The sequence below is a fragment of the Opisthocomus hoazin genome, chromosome 21 (assembly GCF_030867145.1).
Source record: "Opisthocomus hoazin isolate bOpiHoa1 chromosome 21, bOpiHoa1.hap1, whole genome shotgun sequence".
Classification (NCBI taxonomy): domain Eukaryota; kingdom Metazoa; phylum Chordata; class Aves; order Opisthocomiformes; family Opisthocomidae; genus Opisthocomus; species Opisthocomus hoazin.
This window is the reverse complement of record NC_134434.1, coordinates 5,685,595-5,700,602: the sequence shown is the minus strand read 5'-3', so window position 1 is coordinate 5,700,602 and position 15,008 is coordinate 5,685,595. Positions and strand designations below refer to the sequence as shown.

At 59.1% G+C, this 15,008-nt stretch overlaps 1 protein-coding gene across 1 annotated transcript in view; it reads right to left on the bottom strand.

The window, feature by feature from the left end:
* Positions 1–14,011, bottom strand: part of NTN1 (netrin 1) — a 107,420-nt gene extending 93,409 nt beyond the window's left edge. Inside the window, exon 1 of the mRNA XM_009933505.2 lies at positions 12,901–14,011. Coding sequence (XP_009931807.2) covers positions 12,901–13,927 — 1,027 coding nt within the window. The 5' untranslated portion in view covers positions 13,928–14,011. The remainder of the gene's footprint in view (positions 1–12,900) is intronic.
* Between the last annotated feature and the right edge of the window lie 997 nt (positions 14,012–15,008).

Here is a 15,008-nt window from a genome sequence, read left to right as displayed (position 1 = left end):
ACATGCGTGCCAGCGACAACAGGAAACTCGCGGGCTGTGTGACAAGTGTTGTGGCCTCTCCTTAGCTCTCTCGCTGCCTCAGCGGGTCCCGGGTGACTCCGCAATCAAGGTCCCATTCAAGCCAGGAAGAGTTGAATCCCGGGGATGTGTGTTAGGCCAGCACTTTCCACTTCTCTTTCAGTTCGTGGACACCTATAAATTTTCTGGGGACAGTGGTACAGTGCACGCCTCTGCAACCACTTCCACAGACTCCTTAAAAGTAGTCCAGGACTCTGAGAAATTCATTATATTCAGCAATTAACAGTGATGCGTGTGAGCTCATGGACCTTCTCGCTGCCAAGGACCAGAGTAAAAACTGCATCACCCCTAATCAGGGCAAGCGAGCCAAATTATTGATGATAAATACATTTATTCCAAATGTTGACTCACTTTACATCCCTTTATTTAACACAGCTGCTCTAAAGGGGGGTTGAAATAAATGGACGATAAATTCTGCGAGTCTTCATGCCTCCCTGGTTCTCCCAGCAGAGCTGGCTGAATTCTGGTTACTATTCTTAGTGTAGCGATTGTTGTTGTTATTATTATTGTTATGATTATATGCATTTCATTCTCTTGTGGGTGATGAATAATTTATGACTCCGTCTCGATCCCCTTTCAATGGATTCACTATCCAGGGAGACTTGCTGAATAATTTGGATCATTCGTTTTCAAGTGCATGGGCTGCCGACAAATTGTTCGCTTTTCATTGCTGGGGACGTTCATTGGTCACCCAAACCCGGGGGTTTCTTTGGTTGCCCCACGCACGTGATGTGCCGTCTGGGGGTTTGTTGGGGTTTTTGTTTTTTTCGTGGATTTTTTTTGTGGTTTTTTTTTTTTTTGATTGGGTGAAACTTTGTGGAGACTCACAAATAGCTCATTTGGGGGGCTGGATTCCTGGGGAAACTGGTTTGCCAAATTTTTGTGAACATTTGCTGGTTTCGCAGAGGCTTGTGAGAAGGGAATGCTACGGAGCATATTAAACATGATTTGATGTTTTAAAGGCATTGCTAATTTTGCTGTTTGATTCGATCAAAACTATTATACATCTGATTATTAAGCTTTTACTCACTCCGTGGTAACTAGGGAAATATTGTGGTATTAGACCCGGCTACTTCTTTGCCTAAAATCCTGAGGGCGAGCGAATCTTTAAGAGGCTTTAATTTGGGGATCTTTTTCCCCAAAAAAATTTGGTTTTTTAAAATTTGGTTTCTTAAAACCAAATGAGTGCCTGTAGCAGCCTGGCTGTGTCCACCAGGACCGGTTTTGGGACCCTGCAGTGCCCTTATCCTGCGCACAAGGTCCATCCCACGAAAGCAGCATCCCCGCAGTCCCGAGCAGGCTCCGAGCTCGGCAGTGACACGTCCCTGGGCACGCACCCGGCGCAGCGAGGACAAGCACTGCTCCCCTGGGCACGCACCCAGCTCAGGGAGGATGAGCACTGCTCCTTGCTCTACTGCTGGGCCATGGGACGGAGACAGTTGCCTCATCACTGCTGGTACCCACAGTTCGTCTAGGAGGTCCCCGCTTGGGCAAATCTCAGCAGATTTGCTGCCAGCTCCATGAAAATTGTTAGGACGTGCCACGCTCAGCTGCAGAACAAGCCACCACAAAGCCGCGCTGGTCCACAGACCACGTTCATCTTCCCGCTCTAGCCCAGACTCCGTGCCGTGCTCAAGGATGCTGAATGCGGGTTCGCTTGGGAATCAACACGGCTGAGGATCACCGCTCCGGCTCAGACCTTCCCGGCGCGGCGCGGTGTGACTGCGACCCCGTAGAGACAGAGCATCCAACTCCCTGTCCCACAACCGCCGCAGAGGACAACCTCAGGGTCCCCAGGGCCCCGAGCCGGAGGGGCTCACCCCCCCGGACCCCGCACCGCCTGCTGCCTGCGCTGCCTGCTTAGCCCCGATTTACGAGCAGCGTGCGAAGGACAGACACTGGGCCGCTGGGCTGAACAATGCGGGAATATTAGCCGAGTTACAAAAACAAACAAACCAAACCCCGCCGGGAGCCCGTTTCATTTATCTTCTTTTGTCCAGTTTTGCTTCAGCGTGAAAGTCGCCCTTTCAAGCCCAGCAGTTGTGTTCCAGCCCCGGCGGGTAGCTGATCCAAAGCGTTACACTGAGAGCTTCCCAATGGCGTGTTTGCATAGTTCAATTCATTTCTAAATATTCAGTGGAGTTTCCCTCCCTCCTACCCTCCCAGGACTTTTTGCCCAAGAGCCGAGGGTGTAAAGTACAGGGCCGGGGATGCTGGTGCACAGAGCCTTTGTGTGCAAACACAAGCTGCTGTTTGTATTTGCCTTCACACTGTCAGAGCTCAATTGTGTGCGATGCAATACTGGCTACCAGTCTGCTTTCAATATCCGCTCGGCCATCCCCGCTGCCAGAGAGACGCTCCCCCTCCCCGGCCGCTTTGAAGCAAAGTGATTTAATTTCATGAGACTTTCGGTAATCACGTTACAATCTCCAACATTAACCAGAACTGACTCCCTATTGCAAAAGGGTGGGCGGACGAGCGAGTAAACAGCCTGGCTCGGGACAGCCCGCAACGCCGGGGGAAGGCAAAATGCACGACGGCTGCCTGGCGGGTTCTGCGCCGCTTATCAGATGAGGCTGGAAAACAACGGCCTCTTGCCAGCGCCGGGAGGGAGCAGCCGGCTTCGGCCATCCCGAGGATGCTCTGTGGGCTGCTCTGCTCATCTTGTGCACCACGATGGCTGATTTTTAAAACCAGACCTTTTTCTCCTATCCGTAGCTCTACCCATCATTTACCTTCCTCCTTCTCTGCTCTATTTACAGTGTCCTGATACCTCTATCACATCCCCCCAGGACTGGATTTGCTCCGGAACAAGCTGCTTCTGGTTATGCATTCCTACATGCTGTGGTGGCCAGTGGTCCAGGAAGAGCCAGGGCCTCCCTGCGTGGGTCCTGCAGGGTCTAGGGAGGGTCTAGCATGAAGAAGAGGAGGCTGAGAACAGGGAGATTCAGGTCTTGCCTGCTTGCACTGCCTCTCCCTCTCCCTCATCCCACCTTACCTTCCTGCATGCATGGCTCAGCCCTTCGCTGACCAGCCAGAGGCAATACACTGGACACTGAAGAAAAGTACTTCTGGGGCTGGGAGGGCAAACCGAGGTGCTGCACTGGGCTGCTGGGCACTGGGCAAACCCCAGTGTGTAAAATAAAATTCTGTTTTTCCAATCAGATACATTGTCCTTGCTCTCTGCATCCACTGTAATCTGACTGCCAAAGACGGGACCCTAAATATCCGGATGGCTGACATTAAGGGGTGTTCATTTACCCCATGGAGCTGCCATGAGAATAGTCATACTGGGTCAAAACGAAGCACGGATCGCAACGATCCACGCAGCACCACAGAGTGCAGCCTGGGAGGGATCAGGGTGATGGACGGCTCCGAAATGCCATGGGGAAGATAACATGGACTCCTCATCTGCCTTCCCACCCAAAACTGCAAACCTGGAGTACAGAGGCATGTGTAAAGATGGTGATCGGGGACAGCACAGCTGGGCTTCACCCCACACAAACTGGGAGCTTGCAGACCCGGCACGGATACGGCAAGCAGCCCGGAGAGTGAGCCATGCAAAACGGGGACTACCGAGCCAGCAGCTCTCCTCCTGCGTTTCTTCTCTATTTCCCACCTGGGACGGCGGAGGAAAGAAATCCTCCCGCTCCCCAGCGCCCTGAGGAGCAGGGGAAAGCGCTTCCCCCCTGGCCACGCGTCAGCGTGGAATCTGTGTCTGCTTCTCCACAATCAGCAAGCGTTTCCCACCCCAGCAGCTCCCCGCAGCAGGTCAAAAAGAACAAATTAGCTGCAAAACAAGCCCGCAGAGCCTGGCTGCTCACAGCCTGCGTCAGCGCCCTGCCTGCTCCAGCCCCTCACGTTGGTTTTGCCCTTCTCCAGGTGAATTTGGGGCTGCTGGGTGCAGGCTCCTGGCTCTCCATCCCCTCCTCTCCCCAAACAGGGGAGATGCAGCAGGTTTGACCCTCAGGCAGGGAAAAAATTTGTCTCTGTGACCCCCCCCAAGGCTGCTCGCCCCACCTGTGCCGGCGTTCCTGCTCACCCACCCACACGAGCCCTTTCTTGCTGCTCATTTTTGGCAGAAGATATGGCAAAGGTCTCCTGGGCTCATCCTTTACCTCTACCAGCTCCGCCGTACCAGGGGGCACATCACGGGAGGGGGCTGGGTGCTGCGGCTCCCCGCGCAGGACCCCGGGGCTCCCTGCCTTTGTATCGGGCAGCAGGGATCCCTCTCCAGGTGGTACCACAACCTGGGTGACAACGGCCAGTGGGCAAAGCCAGCGGTCCCTGCCAGCCCATAACCCTTCATGAAATAATTCAGAAAAACCCCGCACTTCAAGGAGGGTGTGAAATAGAGGTTTTTTCCTTCCCCAAATTCAAATCTGCTGTCAAGGAGGGAGATGCAGATACAAATTTCAACCCTCCATCATTTACAAGGCACTTTGAAAAAGTTTGAAAGGAAAGCTTCTGCCCACACCCTCCCTGCTTTCACCGCTGTGTGTGGGACATCTTCCCTATCGCTTTCTTTGCCTGCTGCACTCCCTGGCGATGCGGCGGTCGCTTTGCACAGGAGATGCGTGTCGTGAGCAGCAGCAATAATTTCGAGCTGCTCTTGCGCTGTCGATGCAGCCGTCCCTCCAGAGCCAGCTGAGACCTCGGGCTCCCAGCACCAGCCCTGCTGAGCCCTGGGACGAGGCAGTTGCTCTGGCTATATCGCTCCATCAGTTTTTAAACTCCAGTCTCCACTAAAAACAGTGCTGTTCAAAATAAATCCATAAATCAAGCTCCCAGCTGATCTGCATGCTTCCTCCATCCCCGACCCACTGCCGACATGGGTGTGCGTGCTCTCCCAGCTCAGAACCTGCTTCTTTAGTATCAACCAAAGAAAAAGGTAAGATTTTATCCTCCCCACCAGTTAATTCCCTGCCTTCTCGTGAGCCTAACGCAAACTCCCAGCAAGTGTGTGGCTGAGCCCCTTCGTGCCGCTGATCTCTGCTGCAAACACGGGCTGCTCCCGCCTGGGATGGAGCGAGAGCAGCCGAGCCCCCTGCTCCTCTCCCCCCAACAGCCTCCTTGGCTGCACCGGCTCGGAGCAGGAAAAGCCTCCCTGCCTCCTTATCAGTCCCCAGGGCATCCTAATCCCCCTATAAATGAAAGCTATTATACAGATATCTTTTTAAAAGCCTGCCTGTCACTTCAGCCAGGCAGCCCCATCCCAGCCATCGGGGCATTGATTTTTCGGAGGGTGGTTAGCGGGGCTGAGATGCTGCCGCCGATCAGAGCTGGGTTTGAACCGGGTGAGGATCTGACCCGTCCCTTTTCGAGCTGTGCAGTGGTTCGCGCTCAGGTCTCCCCCATAACGCCGGGCTGCAGAACCAGGATGAGCCCCACAGCCATGCCGGGCTCCCCCGGCTCTGCCAGGCTGCCTTGTGGGAAGCGGCAGGGATCTGGCAGGGATGCTCGGAGAGGGGAGCTCGGGTCACATAAAGGAAATGTCCCCCGCTGATGACAGCAGCAAAGGCCAAGCGGCAGCCACCGCTCTGGAGATACCCTGGGGATGAAGCAGCTGTGACCGCTGGGCTCTGCCGCTGCCGAACCCTTTCCTCGGGTCTAAACCGTCTGCGCAGGTTTGATCCTGGTGGCAAAACTTCTACCTCCCCTGCTGCTGCCTGAAAAATCGGGGGGGACCTGTTCGGTGGTATCATGAACATGCTGCAAATCAATGATCCGGGTGGGGTTGAGTCGGGGGGCTGTGAAGCCCCCCCGGCGTATTGAGGGCAGCTGTGTCAGTGCTTTGGGTGTTGCGTTTGGTGGGTGCTGGGGCTGGTTTGGGTTTAGTTCTGCCGTTTGACAGCAACACGGGGCGAAATGGTGTACGACGTCTGCAATGCTATGAAGGTAACTAGCTGGTTCCAGTCCTCCTGACTCAAGATCTCCTTCATCCTGCATGTTCCACAGGGCAAAACTGGCTGGGGAAGAAACTCATCACAGCACCCCAAAATCTTCAGGAAGGTCCCCAGAAAAACTCTGCTTGCACAGCCCAAGCCTGGCATGCAACAGCCCATAATAAGCACAAGAGCCTTCAAAAACACCGTGCCGAAAAGCAGGGCATCCCAAAAGAGAGGCAGGAGAGACGTAGGGCCAAAGAAGACAGCAACCCTCCGTGGTCACAAAGTCCATCCCCCATCCCCGAGGAAGAAGGGGATATATATTAAGAATATAAAGACAGGCTCACGTGTCCCAGCTGCCCCCACTTCACCGACCAGGTAGGAAAACCAGAACCCCGGGAGTGTTTTTACAAGCAGGATCCCTACAGGCAGCGGAGATTCAAAAGCCCTTCTGTGCCTCTCGCTCCGTCCTCGGAGCGGCAACGTGTCCCCCCGGGCGGTCACGGGGAGTTTGCCGAAGCGAGGACAGCGTAGGCTGAATAAGGATGACATGCTTTGGCCCAGAAAGAGGAGGGCAGAGATTAGCTGTGGACAAGCTCAAGGGAAGGCAAGTGTCCAACCCAGAGTGCCAAGCCTGGTTTTGTTTTAGCCTTAACTGCGCTTTTTTGTTTGTTTGTTTGTTGGTGTAAAAACCTTTCGGTTGGAAATCAGTTTAACTTTAAGCTTCCTGAGAATAAAAGCCTGTGAGAAAGCTCTGCCCATGCAAGGCCTGCTTGGGAGGCTACAATGGGAGTCTCGGCAGTTTACGGGCCCATATTTCTATGGCTACAGCACCCATCTGCTCAGCAACACAGCGTTACCCACAGCTCGCGCAGCTCCCCGAGCAGAACAACCCTCCGGGAGCCGAACCAGGGCTGGGGTGCAAGGGACCTGCGGCTCCGTGGACGGCACATGGAGAGGTCCAGCCCGCACAGGGTCTGTTCCAGTTGCTGGCTGGTGCCGTGCCACTGGTGAAGCTGGCCCCTTTGCAATATTTCACTAGACACAAGGATGCTATAATACTGCTTCATGTCTTTCTTACCCCAAGTCCAAAGCAGTTTACACAGCCCCCCTTTAACTCTCTATAAATGGGGAAACTGAGGCATGAGACAAGCCTGGATATCAGAAATCACGAGTATCCCTAACATCAGTAGAAGGTAATGGGCAATATCAGCACACAGCAGCTCCAAAATCCACCCGTCAGCCTTGCCTGGCTGGCTCAATCTAGAGACATGGTCGTGCCGTGCTGCCCAGCCCTAGGCAGCAGCATCCGTCTTGGGTGGGCAGAGGATGCTACACCCTGGGGATCCTGCATGGGCACCCCAGGGATCCCACAGGGACACCTCGGAAATCCTCCTCAGAGCCTCTTTGCTCAGATCAGAAATGCTGCTGCTTGACAAGGTGAGAAGGGATGCTTACATCCTTCCCCGTCCCTCTGGAAGAGACGTGACCATAAGCAAACGCTGGGGACACTCAGACTCCCCTTCTGCTCACAGAGGGATTTATAAAGCCACTGAGGTCCTCTCTCTGATGCCCATCCCACCACGGTGCCCGGAACCGAAAGGGAAGAGGGTGCAACAGATGTGTCCACGCGTGACCAGGTCCCTGCCAGCTCTCCCTGTCCTACCCACACCCCACTCCCACCCTGCTGCAGACAGAGCTTCTCTTCCTCTGTCCCCCGGAGATGGACCGTCTGCAAAGCCCTGAATCACCACAGGACAGAAGACAGAAAGGACATCTTCCACCCATCCAGTCCTTCCTGGTCTGGTGGGTCTCAGCCGCTGTGAACCACTGTCACCCATCGATGGCCCTGGGACTTGTCCAGCCTCCCCGCTCCGCTGCGTGTTCCTGGGGTGCCCCGACCCTGCGGACAGGCACCGGGGGCTGCTCGCCCAGCTGAGCAACGGCTGCAGACATGCTCCGGTGGACTCGAAGCCATCAGTCACCACCAACTTAACCCCTTGTCCCATTGGGATGCCAAGGGGAGTGGGAAGGAATTGTCTCATAGGGCTGCCCAACACCCCACTGTGCCGACCCCGGGGAAAAGAGTTACAGACAGGGTGAGAACCACAAAGGCTTTTTAAGTGGAGATGATGAATGCAGGCTAAAGAAAAGGGATCGCCTAAATTTAATAAGGGACACCAGGAGCTCCTTGAGATGAAATCCCGCAGTCTTCACATCTGTCTGCAGGACCAGAGCGAGCAGAGCTCGCTGCTGTGGAAGGATTTGAGTTCCCTGGTTGTGATGAGGACGGACGGGAACCCAACGGCTGTGTTAGTAAGCACTGCCCTGCAAATACCTGCCTGGACCACCGCTGAGATGACAAAGCCCCAGCTTTGTCTGGAAGGAAGTTTTTTCACTGGGAGTGTTTGGCAGACTGTTCTTTAGTGGTTCCTGGTCCCCTCCTTGTCTGAGATGAAGTTTCCTTTTAGCTGGAGGAGAGATTTGCTCCCAAATTGCTCTGACATCAGACGCATCCCAGCCTGGGAACCCTCCCGCAGTGCACACCGCGGAGCAGAGCCTGTCCAACGCCAGGCTTCGCACGCGGCCGGTGCCAAATCCCGTATCTGAAAACACAAGATGTTTCCTTTCTCTCACCGCAATCGCGCCCAGCACCTGCAGCCGCCATTGACGTCAGGCACACGTGCAGGCGCTGGGTGCATCTCCCGGCCCCGCGGGGAACGGGCTGCGGAGCACCGGGGCCGGCACTGGGAACAGAGTCTGGACGTCGTTCCCGAAGCGCCTGTCAGCGGGCTGCAGCCTGGGTTTGTCTAGTAGTGCTTTCCCCGGCCAAGGCAAGCGCAGAGGTATTTTACGCAAACTAAAGGGAGTATTCGAAAGCAGCTCTTGTCCGTGTTCATTTCCAGCACTCAAAATAATGCTGCGGTTCGTGAGAAATTGTGGAATGGGGTCGACTGCATTTTATTGATGTCACTAAGTCTGGTCGAAGCCCCTGCCTGCGTTTCCACGTGTCCACACAGGCTCACCAGCGGTTGAGCTCTGACAACATTCTCGTTCAGGGCTTTTCCAGCTGCAAGCTCCTCTCACAGGGGAGCTGGAAGCCTCATCAGGACAAACCGGGTTGGAGACACGGGGCTTGGGCTGGACCAACGCTGAGCGAATGGAGCTGGCCCGACGGCACTGGAGAGAGGGAGGATGGAGAACAGACCTCCAAGCTTGTCTCCAAGCTGTGTCCTCCCCGGAGCATGTTAGCTCCCAGGCGCCCGGCCAAAGCCAGACTGCAAGGCCAAGCTCTGCATAGAGGAGTTATTTGCCAGGTAAAGTTGATGGGAACCTGAATCCATGAAAAGCTCTTCTGGCTGGTCTCCTTCTGCAGGAGCAGGTCCCTGGAGAGCATCTCCTTGGGCCAGGCCCTGTCCTCTCCCCGTGCGGTGCCTGGGCTCTTGCAGGCAGTGAGAAGCGATAAAGAAAAATTAGATCTGGCTGGCGAAAAAAGTTCCCGTGGGAAATTTTGACTTTTTGTCAGAAACTCCAGCGCGTTTCTTTTTCAGCCCCAAATAAGCATGAATAGGAACAAAGATTCGGTTTTGGCAGGGGGAAAGGGCTCACCAAAGAAAACACCCAAATTTTTGAGCAAAGCAGAGACATTCTATCATTTTTCTCCCTGGTTGAAAAAAAAACAAATTTTTTTGGGGGGAAAAAAGAGAAAAAGGAGGAAATTCATCGAAAAAAAGTTGTAATCAGTTCCCACACCACTACCTGGGGCAAATTCAGCTAATTTGGCTGATTCCCCCACCCCTTCACCGCTGCTGCTTCCCACTCAAGCGGCTGCAGATCCATCCGGCGCACAGCTGGCAACATCTGCATCACCTCACCGCTCGTGCCCTGCCTCTGCCCGGCGAGGGCTGGGTCCGCAGCCCTCGGGTGACCGCCAAGCCCGACTTTCTTTCTGGAATTAGGAGAGAAACCAGGGTGGGCCGACGGTCATGAGCGAGCGGGTGGGAGCTGAATAGGGTTATTGTGATCTTTATCTAGGAGGATTATTCCAGGCAGTGTGGGCTTGGCAGGGCAAGGCGGTTGTTTGGCCGCGTTGGGTTTTGCGGAGCGATAGGTATGGCCCCAGGGAACGTGCAGCAGAAACGGGCTGGGGGAAATTATTTCACGGTAGCTTCGTCCTTGCAAAGCGTTCGCTTCCCGGCAAAGTCAGCGGAAAAGGAAAAAAATGAGTGATTTTCGTTCGCAGAAGTCTGGCGCGGCTAGGACAGCCTGAAATGCAAAGCCTGGCACAGAAGTCACGCATTTTACTGGAAAGTGGGAACTTCTTTCCGTTTTATTGGAAGTAAATTGGAAGCGAGAAGGATGGTAAGCGCACGGCGCCAGCGCAATAACCGAACAGAAGCATTTTCAGGAGCACTTCAGGACTCCGCAGCGCAGACCAAGAGTCCAACAGCACCCCGAGATCGCACCGAATTTTACGGTATGGCTGATAGCTAGCTGTAACTCTCTGCCTGCGAGATGGGTTGGAGGCCTGGGGGGACCCGAGTCCCCCCTGCTCCCCTGGACCTGCTGCCGAGGGAGAGACCCTCCCTGGGGCAGCGGTGGGACATAACGCAGCCGGGACCCCCGCGCCTGCCCCAGTGCCACCAGGCTGCGGGACTGGGACCCCCCACACACACTCCCTGCCAGATATAACCCGGGCTCGGCCGTGCCTCAGCGTTGAAGACGCCGGTGAAGAAACCGCGCTCCCTGCTAGGGACACATCTGATTGTGATTTGGGGGGAAAAAAAAAGAGGAGAAGGGAAAAAAAAGAAAAAAAAAAAAAGAAAAAGAAAAAAAAGCCCAACCCCGGCTGCTTGGCGAGTTTTAATTTTTTTTCCTATCGTCGGAGCTGCAAATATTTTGGAAGACGGGGCCGTGTTTTCCGTGTAAACAAGGCGGCGGCGGGTGCCGGGGAGCCGAGCCCGGGGAGCGCCCAGACCCCGGGCTGGGTCACTCCCACCCACCGGCACACGGCCGGTCCCGGGGGGGGGGGGGGGGCTGGCACCGGCCCCCGAAACCGCGGCGGGGAGGGCAGCGGCCGCGCACGGGGATCCCGCTGGGGAGTGGGAATGGGAGATGGGGGGGGGGGTCAGCCGTCGGAGGGATGTGCGGGGACTCAAGCGAGGAATGTATGGGGACACAAAGGATGTGCGGGGACACAAGGGAGGGATCTGCGGGGACTCAAGGGAGGTGCGGGGACTCGAGGGATATGCAGGGTCCCAAGGGAGGGATGTGCGGGGATCCAAGGGAGGGATCTGCGGGGACCCAAGGGAAAAGGCACCCCAAACCCTCCGCCCTTGGCCCCCCCGGGCAGAGGCGAGGGCCGCCCCGTCTCCCCCCGGGGACAGCCCGGAGGCTGGGGCTCGCTTGTCACCAGGACGGCGCGGGTTTCTCTCCCGAAATGCAGCGAACCGGCTGCTCCCCGGTCCTCGTTCGGCCTTGGGGCTCGTTCGGGTCCCCGCCGCCGCTCCCCGCACCCCTCCCCAGAACCCGGCCGCCTTCTCCCCGCGGGCAGGACCGAAGCCCGGGCACGGAGCCTCTCGGAAGAGCCGGAGGTTTTACGGCCGGGCTCCGAGCCGCTGGCCCGGGGAAGGGAGCTCCAGGATCCCCGGACCGCATCCCGCTGCGTGAGGCTGCGGGACCCTCGGCCGGGAGCTGCCCGGGATGAGAGACCCTTCCCAGCCAGCCGGGACCCCCCGGCGCTGCCCCCGACACGGACGGCGTTTTCCCAGTCTCCCCAGTGTCCCTTCTCCCCTCTTCTGGACGATTTGATGTCCCTTGCCCCGCGCAGCCGAGCCGCCCGCTGTCACTCGCCCAGCTCCCTCGGGTCCTCCGGTGTCCCCCCCCGGCATCTCGGCATCCCCAGGTTTCTCTGCCTCACCGTGCCCACCCCGGTGGTCCCCACTTCCCCGTGCTCCCCTACTTCTGCACCTCCGGGTCCCTCGGTGTCCCCACCAGTGACCTCCCGGGTGCCCCAGTGTCCCCATCGCCTGCGCTTCCCAGCGCCTTCCCAGCCCCTGCTCCGCGCTGCTGGGTCCCTCACTGTCCCCTCCTTTGCCCTGCGCTCCCGGGTACTCCAAGTCCTCCCCCCCCCCGCCCCACGTCCTGCTCTCCCTGCGTGTCCCCGTCCCGCTCCGTGTCGCTGGATGTCCCCGCGCTACTCGCCGTGTCCCTGCATGTCCCCGAGCCTTTCACTCCCCGTCCCTGAAGGTCCCTTGCCGGGTCCCTGGATGTCCTCGAGCCTTTCGTTCCCCATTCCTGAAGGTCCCTTGTTGGGTCCGTGGATGTCCCCGAGCCTTTCGGTCCCTGAGGTCCCTTGCCGGGTCCTTGATGTCCCCGAGCCTTTCGCTCCCCCTCCCTGAAGGTCCCTTGTCGGGTCCCTGGATGTCCCCAAGCCTTTCGTTCCCCATTCCTGAAGGTCCCTTGCCGGGTCCTGGATGTCCCCGAGCCTTTCGCTCCCCCTCCCTGAAGGTCCCTTGCCGGGTCCTGGATGTCCCCGAGCCTTTCGCTCCCCCTCCCTGAAGGTCCCTTGCCGTGTCTCTGGATGTCTCCTTGCCTTTTGCTCCCCGTCCCTGCACGTCCCTTGCCGTGTGCCCTGGATGTCCCCTTGCCTTTCTCTCCCTGACGGTCCCTTGCCGGGTCCTGGATGTCGCCTTGCCTTTCTCTCCCTGACGGTCCCTTACCGGGTCCTGGATGTCCCCGAGCCTTTCACTGCCCGTCCCTGAAGGTCCCTTGCCGCGTCCCTGGATGTCCCCGAGTCTTTCGGTCCCTGACGGTCCCTTGCCGGGTCCTGGATGTCCCCGAGCCTTTCATTTCCCGTCCGCAGCCGGGTCCCTCGCTCTCCCCCCCCTCCCCGTCCTTCCCCCCGTGTCCGTGCCCGCGGCGCGGGACTCACCCACGCACTCGTTGGCCTCCCGGGCCGTCGCTCTCTGCCAGGGCCGGTCGTAGTGGAAGGGCTTGCAGCGGTCGCACTCGGGGCCGGCCGTGTTGTGCTTGCAGTCGCACACCAAGCTGTCGTCGCGATCTCGGACGCATCGCGACGCATGACCGTTGCACTTGCACCTCCCGCCGACCTGCAAGTCGGAGACGGCGTAGAAATAGGAGTCTCGGGCCAGCTCGGAGTCGTCCTCGCCTTCTTCTTCCCCGAAGGTGTGGAGGCGGCTGAAGGTCACCCTGATGTCGGTGGCCGTCACCCAGTCCTGCAGCACCGGCGAGTTGTCGAAGTCGTGGGCGGTGGGGCGGCCGTCCAGGGTGCTGAAGGCGATGAGGCCGCCGGAGAGGGGCCTCACGTCGGTGTGCGAGTCGGTGCAGACCGCCTCCTGCTCGTTCTGCTTGGTGATGGCGGCCCGGCTGGGCTTGTTGTACATCTTGCGGCACTGCGTGGAGTAGAACTGGAAGGGCACCCAGGTCTTGCCGTAGTCCATGGATTTGTGGATGGCCATGGATTCGGGGCGCGGGGAGCAGAACTGCAGGCTGACGTAGGTCACCTCGAACTTCTTGCCCAGGGAGAGGGTGAGGGTGACGTTGTGGGGGTACTGGACGTAGCTGTCGGACTGCCAGCAGGTCAGGTTGTGCGGGTTGTTGAGGTCGGTGAGGAAGGAGGGAGGGTGGGCGCGCTTGGGGTCGGAGGCGTTGCAGAGGTGGCAGGAGCGGACCCGCTCCTCGCCCTTCTCCGTCACCACGCAGTACCTCGACGGCGGCTTCCCGCAGGTGCTCGACACCTTCACCTCCTTCCCGAAGGCCGAGTTGACGAAATCGGGGATGCAGCGGCGGGGCGACCCGTGCTCGTCGTAGCAGGGGTCGGGCTGAGCTGTCTGCACGGCGAACATCCCCCCACCGTGGTACCCCCCGAGCAGGGGCTGAGCCAGCCACGCCGCAGCCAGCAGCAGGGCCAGCGGCCCCTCCGCGCCCCTCCGCGCCATCCTGCGTGGGGACGGGAGCGAGCGGAGCGCGGGGGGGGGGGAGGGGGGGGGGCCCACGGACGCGGTGCTGCGGGGCCCGGAGCACCTCCCGCCCCGCAGCTCAGCCCCGCGGAGAGAGGGGAGGAGGAGGCGGAGGAGGCACCACAAAAGTGCGGCTGGGTCCCCGCCTGCCTCCCGCCCCGGCCCTCGCACGGAGGATTGACTGGCGGTCCCAGCCCCCCCCCCCCCCCCCCCCCCCCCGCAGCGTTTGAGGTCACGCCGAAAAGGAGTGACATCGCGGCTCGAGGAACGGAACAACGACATCCACTGGCGGCTCAGACGGAGACGCCGAGCAGGGCCTCGGGGAGGGGAGGGGGGGTATGGGGGGGGAGGATGGGAGGGGGACGGAGCCCGCCCCGACACCGCGGCGATGGGCGCGGGGGTCCCGAGCCGCCCCGAGGAGCCGGGGAAGGGACTTTGCTTCTCGGGTCCCCCCTCCCCGACGTGTCCCCGACGGGGGTGGGGGAAGCCGGGGATGCTCCGCGGGCGTGGGACGGGGAGGGAGCCGCCCTCCCCCCCCCTCCGAGACGGACAGGATCGGGCCCTCTCCCAGCCGGTCGCTGCCGGCCTGCCCTGCTCCACCGGGCCAGATAGGGCCCGACCCCCTCAGCTGGGTTGGGAGGGGGCTCCGGGGCAGGAGCCCGGACCCCGCCTGGGCACCGGTCCGCTCCGAGGGGGCTCCCGGCGGGTCTCGGCCCGGAGATTTCGCCGCTGGGAAAGAAAACCCAGGAAAGCCGGGAAAGTCTAACTGGGGGAAATCTGGAGCCCTTGGGCGCGATACGGGAACTCAGGCGACCCCCGGCGGGGTGTTTTAGGGGGCTGATCCCGGTGAAGGGGCGGTTTCCCCGGCATGGCCCCGGGGGACAGCCCGGGTCGAGGGGCTGCGCGGTGCCTCTCGCCGCTCCCTCTCGGTCTGCAGCTCGTCGGGGCTCCCCTTCAAGGGGTTAACGAGCGGCACTTGTCCCGCACCGGGCTGTGCCCCAGCCCCGCTGTCCCCTTTCCCCCCCCCCCGCCCCCCGACGGCCGCCTCCCTCCGGCTCTT